Here is a 6,000-nt window from a genome sequence, read left to right on the forward strand (position 1 = left end):
TCGGATGGGTTTCTTTGAGACACCCGGATGTCGGCAGCAGATTACTGTGCCCTCTATAGTTGATTGTGAGTTGGATGATTGGAAACGTAAAAGTAGAATCCTTTTCCGTGGTTTTAGCTTCGTCTTTGGTGGATCTGGTTCCAGTTTTCCGCGGTGTATACGTTTTATACGGCGCATAAGGCCCACTTTTCACACGAGAACGATGACGGAAGCGCAGATAGTTCTTATCGCACAGGAAATAGTTAATAATGGCCCAGAATTTCTCATTTTTACAGCGATATTTCAGAATCGGAACGGGTTTCTAACCTTAAACCGGAGACCAAAACAACGAATAAGCACACACACACCCCCACACGGATACACGCAGCACTCACGCACACCGCTGAACACAACGGCCGCGTTCAGAAGCACGGGTTCGATAGTCGATTGCGTTTTTGCCACGTTTTAACACAAATTTTCGTTTTCTTTAAATTCATGCAATAAAGAATTACATAAAAGTCATACAAAATACATTTCCGAAGAGCTGATTCTAACGTTTCCTTCTGCAAAACGAAACTCGTCGTAGTACAGCACGTGTCTAAACGCACGCTCTTCTGCTTTTGCCTCGTGTTGTTGTTCCTCTTTGATGTTTTGGTTTTTCGGGTGCAAAATTCGCTGTAAAAAAGTGAGTAATTCTTAAATGTTTTCATCTTTTCCGTGCATTATAACAATAAACTGAACTCCCGTCGCCGTGCTCGATTGGAAGGGTAAAGGCGGAAAGTGCGAGAGGCCTGGAGAACCGCAACCAACACGCATCGCGCCAAGATCCACCAAAAAGACGGTCCTCAAACAACGAAAAGTGATTCGAAACCCTTTTACTACGCTGCAGAAACCATTCAACCGACGCTCTATCAACTGCAAACACCGAAATCTGTGGCTGAGACCCGGGTGTCTCGAAAGGAAACCATCGGAATCAACCACTAAGAAACCATCGGAACAATCAACACAAGTTTGTAAAAACAACTCGAGGGAAAACAAGCGAAAATGTACACGATACTCCACGGAACCGATTGCCTACAAGTGCAGGCAGCCTCTAACGTGACGGACGAAATAGTATCGGCTATTGAAACGTGGAAGGTATGTATGTTAAAAGCAGTAACAAATGCATCGCAGCGAATGGTAGGCTACTCGTGTTAACCCTTTTTCTGGCCTTGGCTTGTTTACAGGGTCTTGCTTCAGCGGACTACTATCTCACTCAATCCGGCCGTTCCATTGGCGACTGGCAGAATGTGACCCCGTACATTCCACTGCGCATAAACGAAAGGCTGCGGGGCGGAAAGGGCGGATTTGGGTCCATGCTGCGTGCCATCGGTGCACAGATCGAGAAAACCACGAACCGTGAAGCGTGCCGCGACCTTTGCGGCCGCCGTCTGCGGGACATCAACGAGGAGAAGCGATTGAAAGCGTACCTGGAAAAGCAGCAGAACGCGTCCGAGGATGAACGGCAGAAGATTCAGCTGAAAATCGACAAACTGCTCGCTAAGCCCAAACATGAGTTCGAGGATCGCCAGTATGAGAGTGTACGCGAAGAGCTGATCGTACGGGGGGACGACGCTATACAGGCGGGACTGCAGCAGCTTCAATCAACGTCGGACGATGCTAAAGAGGCAACCGGAAAACCATCGGCAGGATTGAAGAGAAAAGGGACCAGTGGGTCCAGTAAAATTAGCAAGAAAAAGCAAAAATCGGATCTTTGGCTGGGAATGGACGATATGAGCTCTGCCAGTGATTCGGACGATTCCAATTCCAACGAACCCTCTAGCGATTATCATTCCGGCTCTGGGTCGTCCGAGGAATTGAGCTTGAAGTGAGGAATAGTTTTCGTTCAGCTTTTGTTTAACTCACGAACAATTCATGTTTGCATTACTCCTAACCCTACGGTTTTTTTTTTCAACATTTTTCAACAATTCTTTCGAGTTTTTTTCCCCCAACCTAGCGAACTTTTTTTTTTAATTGTGATTGATACCAACTTTTTATTTCATCGGGTTTTTGCCCACATATTTACAAGAGGATCAGGAGTTTTATTCGACAAAATATAAAGAAACTTTGTAATTGCTCATATACAGTTCAAACCTATGATTGGTCATGGGTTCCGATAAGATCGTTTGTATTTTCTATTCAATTTTAGGTCCAGGCGGTCGTCATTCATAATCACTCAGAATTATCTAAATTACTAAATTATGCGAAACATCTTACATAACACACCCAAAAGGATTTTTATGTTATTGCGACAAGAAATAAATGCCCGACACTTGGCTAAAGGGATGGTTTTGTCTGCAATCATTCAGTTGTCGGCGGAAATGAGTTGATGTGATACCTCACCGAATGAAAAGGTCTTAATCAGCGTTAGTTTCATTAAGATGGATGAGTATAAGTATCGTTGTTTCTTCTAGTGCAAAATGTGGTCGCTTTTCTTGCATAAAACATAGTGTTATAGATTTTGAATCTCACGCAATGAAATACAACGAATGATCATGGTATAATAGTTCTATACACATGTTGATTGAACATAGGCTCTAGGCCGGTGTGATGCCGGCAACAGGCTACAGTGGACTGAACTAACTGAACCAATGCATGCCACCTGTACCGGCATCGGATGGTTTTGCGCACGGCTCGCACTTTGTGCCGTGTTGCGCACGGCACCAGGTGGTGTAAAAGTCGATCGGAAGTCTTATCGAGACGCGTCCCGCTCGGGTTCAATCGATTGTTACTGGATGGACTCCGCGCAGAATGGATCTCGCTAACCGTACGTAGCCGGGCGGTTTGTATCCGGGGCCCACCGACAGCATGAAGCAGCAGCCGCAGCACCGCAGCGACGATGATATCGGTCAACCGTTGGCATCGTTGATAAGCGGATCGCGCACACGGGTAATCGTGTACAAGGGGTGGGGGGGGGGGGTCTATCAGCGTTCTCAAGTTGGGCAATCAAATCAGCCCGATTGCGAGCCCGATTGACTGTCTGTATGTGTTTGATTGTTCACATCCACAACAATCAATCGGTGTATTCCGAGCACGACGATACCGCACTCGCGCTGCACATGGCAAAACCGATAAAGTGGAGCATCCAGTAATCTCAAGGGGTGGAGAAGGGAAATGCAATGCTTATAAAACATTGCGACACCGTGTCACGGACCCTGCAGTGCCCTTCGGTACCTTCGCGTAACAAGCAAGACATTGTCACCAGCAGTCGACTGTAAGCTCGCGCTCTCTCTATCAACCAGTAGCAGCAGCAGCAGCAGCAGCAGCAGCACCAGTCAACCTGTGAACCAGTACCAGTGCTACGCAAAATGGACCACAACCATGGCGGACCGGACGATATGGAGATGGCTTGTCCGATGCAGATGTCGGTAGGTAGCAGCACCGGGCATCCTGGAGTTGCCAGCTCGCGTGCGAAACCAACGCACGAACCACAACCAACCAGAAAGCGTCTTGCTTGCTCCTCCTCTCCTCTCGCTAGTTCCACGGTGGTAGCTGCGAAGTGATCCTGTTTCCCAGCTGGGCCACCACCGAGGTCGGTGCGTTTGTCGGTGCCACGATCGGGTTCTTCTTGCTGGCCTTCCTGTACGAGGGTTTGAAGTATGGCCGGGAGCTGCTGCACGTTAACCATACCGGCAAGCTCAGCCCATCGGTGGCCGGCGTCGAGAAGCGTACGATCAGGTGAGTTTCGTTAAGAACGAAGAACTGGATGCAGGTTATTATGCGTCGGAATACACAGTGGAGGCTGCGCCCGGCGGTAGTGCTAGTGAGTAGTGAGAGAGAGAGAGAGAGAGAGAGAGAGAGAGAGAGAGAGAGAGAGAGAGAGAGAGAGAGAGAGAGAGACTCCCTGTGTATTGTGTTTCCGGAAAAGCCGTGCGTTTAATTTCGAAAAAAAAGAAAAATCTCAAATCCTTCACCAGACGACGGAGTGTAAAAAGGTGGTCGGCGGTAACGGGGTGGTCGGCGGTAACGGATTGAATCGTCGGCGTATTGGCAGCAAATCAAAGGCATTCTATCGCCCCCCCCCCCCCCCCCTTCGTCCCTGCGTGTGGCCCTTGGCCCGTCCGTTGGGCACGTGTCGCGAAATTAAAAAAGTAGTCGTCCCGACTGATGCTTTTCCGGCTCCCGATGGTTCACCGTACCGGGCACTAGGACGGAAAGGCGAGGAGGGGAAGGAAGGGGAAGGGGAAGGGAAAGGGGAAGGAAGGATACCAACCCTCCCCGCATGGGCGGCCAAGATGCAAGATGAATCAGCGCCACTGCCCGGTAACGACGTTTCGGGAATGGACACGCGCCCGCGCACACGTACACACATACACACGGCACGCACTGTCCCATACACGTACGCACGCACGCACGCACGCACGCACGAATGCAACTCGAGTTTAGGGTGCTCGGTCACCCGTTCAAACGCGCCCCCCCCCCCCCCCCCCCCCCCCCCAGACGCTTTCATCTTTTGCCCCTTTTCCGTTCCGTTCTGCTGCGAACGAATCTCGGGCCGAGAACGAGCACATGAAAGCCTTGAACGGCCACTCCGGCCGGCTTCGGGGTGGCGTATTGCGCCTAGAAACCTTTGCCACCTTCCATGCCCCTTCCCTTCCCGTCGCTCCGGCCACTCGTTAGCTAAAGCGATTATTAATTTCCTGCAACTCTCGTTCACCGGGTGGCGGGCTGGCTGGCCGCTGATACTAGTCAACGCGTCAGCGCTTCAGCGACAAGGCACAGATTATCAAGAGGAGCGCTTATTTCGTTCCTTTTTTTTTGTTTTGTTTGAAGGTTTTATTCCCGCTAGAAAAAAGGGATACAGCTCCCGCCACGCCACGCGATTGCACCGTTCCGTGTGTCTCAAGCCTTTTATCTATCGCTTGAGACGTATACACGGAATACGGGAGTGTTGGCGTGAGTTCAAAGGAAAAACCGATAAGCAGCCGGTAGACTTTTTCTCTCTCGCGCTCTCGCTCTCGCTCTCTCCTTGTTTCCCTGTCTCACCCACGCAAACCAGGCAACCAAAGTACTAATTCCCGCTACATCTTGCTCTTCAATTGTCCTTTCCATCCCCCCCCCAAAAAACAAAAACCAGGGATGCCCTGCTGAACCGCGTACACATCGTGCAGAGCCTGCTCCATCTGGTGCAGGTGATCGTGTCCTACATCCTGATGCTGATCGTGATGACGTACAACTACTGGCTGTGTCTGGCCGTCGTCCTCGGTGCCATGGTTGGCTACTACCTGTTCGGCTGGGTGCGCAACAGCTCGGTCGATCCCACTGAGCACTGCAACTGAGCCGGGGGCGATAGCGCTGACCGCTCAGCACTAGCAGCACGATACGAGACCGCTACCGCACTACCTCCACTTATACACTTACTGCTCGACCCGGCAGTACTCGCAAATAAATCGCTTTCTACAAATCTTCGATAACTACCGGGTACTCTCACTATTATTTGTGTAACTGGAACTTTTAGGATTACTGCATGTGGAGCGGTGTGGCTGATGATGACCATTAGAGCGAAAGAACATAATAATAATAATAATAATAATAATTTGGCGGATAACTTAGTTCTTGCCATTCTATTAAAGGGGGGGACGTTGATATTTTCGAGCCCAAAAAAGGCCCGTTTTTGACGACTTTTCGTTACGTAACCATTCAATTTTATTTTTTCAAGTAAATGGCATATTGAACTACAACTTTGTTTAAAGAAAAGTATCAACAATTTCCATGAAATCTCGACGGGGCTACCTGGCAAAGAGTGTACAGATTGTGTGATAAACATTTCAAACCGATCTGTTCAGTAGTTTTTACGGTACTGGATGGGCACCGACTTTGAAAACGTTGGTTTTCAATCTCAAGATCAATGTTTAACTGTGGAATTCATTCATTGTGACCTTGTGGTTCTATAAAACAACGAGAGTCATCATTTTCACGGTCAATAAATAGCATTGCCAAAACAGGAAAAGGCGCTAACTCCTCTTTAATGTAAAACAAAAG

The 6,000-nt window shown here is 49.0% G+C and overlaps 2 protein-coding genes across 4 annotated transcripts; both read left to right on the plus strand.

The window, feature by feature from the left end:
- Positions 1–522: 522 nt before the first annotated feature.
- Positions 523–2,304, plus strand: LOC126572092 (replication stress response regulator SDE2). Of its 3 annotated transcripts, none has more exons than XM_050231155.1 (3): positions 523–664; positions 869–1,116; positions 1,206–2,304. In XM_050231155.1, the coding sequence occupies exons 2-3, from the start codon at positions 1,024–1,026 to the stop codon at positions 1,848–1,850; spliced, it is 738 nt and encodes a 245-aa protein (XP_050087112.1). In that variant the 5' UTR covers positions 523–664; positions 869–1,023; the 3' UTR covers positions 1,851–2,304. The 3 variants fall into 3 exon arrangements, with proteins under 3 accessions (XP_050087112.1, XP_050087095.1, XP_050087104.1); XM_050231138.1 differs by having other exon boundaries at positions 600–664; positions 746–1,116; XM_050231147.1 differs by having other exon boundaries at positions 659–746.
- A 628-nt stretch (positions 2,305–2,932) lies between these two features.
- LOC126572226 (high affinity copper uptake protein 1) lies at positions 2,933–5,432 on the plus strand. Its single transcript, XM_050231373.1, has 3 exons — positions 2,933–3,386; positions 3,497–3,696; positions 5,096–5,432. The coding sequence occupies exons 1-3, from the start codon at positions 3,327–3,329 to the stop codon at positions 5,295–5,297; spliced, it is 462 nt and encodes a 153-aa protein (XP_050087330.1). The 5' UTR covers positions 2,933–3,326; the 3' UTR covers positions 5,298–5,432.
- The last annotated feature ends 568 nt before the right edge of the window (positions 5,433–6,000 follow it).

Source organism: Anopheles aquasalis, chromosome X (assembly GCF_943734665.1).
Source record: "Anopheles aquasalis chromosome X, idAnoAquaMG_Q_19, whole genome shotgun sequence".
NCBI classification, from domain to species: domain Eukaryota; kingdom Metazoa; phylum Arthropoda; class Insecta; order Diptera; family Culicidae; genus Anopheles; species Anopheles aquasalis.

What these genes read in the sequence shown, in the direction of transcription:
- LOC126572092 (XM_050231155.1), top strand. Translation starts at nt 1,024, where the DNA reads ATGTACACGATACTCCACGGAACCGATTGCCTACAAGTGCAGGCAGCC. An exon ending in CGGCTATTGAAACGTGGAAG is followed by an intron (nt 1,117 to 1,205) that starts GTATGTATGTTA and finishes GCTTGTTTACAG; the next exon opens with GGTCTTGCTTCAGCGGACTA.
- LOC126572226 (XM_050231373.1), top strand. Translation starts at nt 3,327, where the DNA reads ATGGACCACAACCATGGCGGACCGGACGATATGGAGATGGCTTGTCCG. An exon ending in CTTGTCCGATGCAGATGTCG is followed by an intron (nt 3,387 to 3,496) that starts GTAGGTAGCAGC and finishes TCCTCTCGCTAG; the next exon opens with TTCCACGGTGGTAGCTGCGA. An exon ending in GTCGAGAAGCGTACGATCAG is followed by an intron (nt 3,697 to 5,095) that starts GTGAGTTTCGTT and finishes AACAAAAACCAG; the next exon opens with GGATGCCCTGCTGAACCGCG.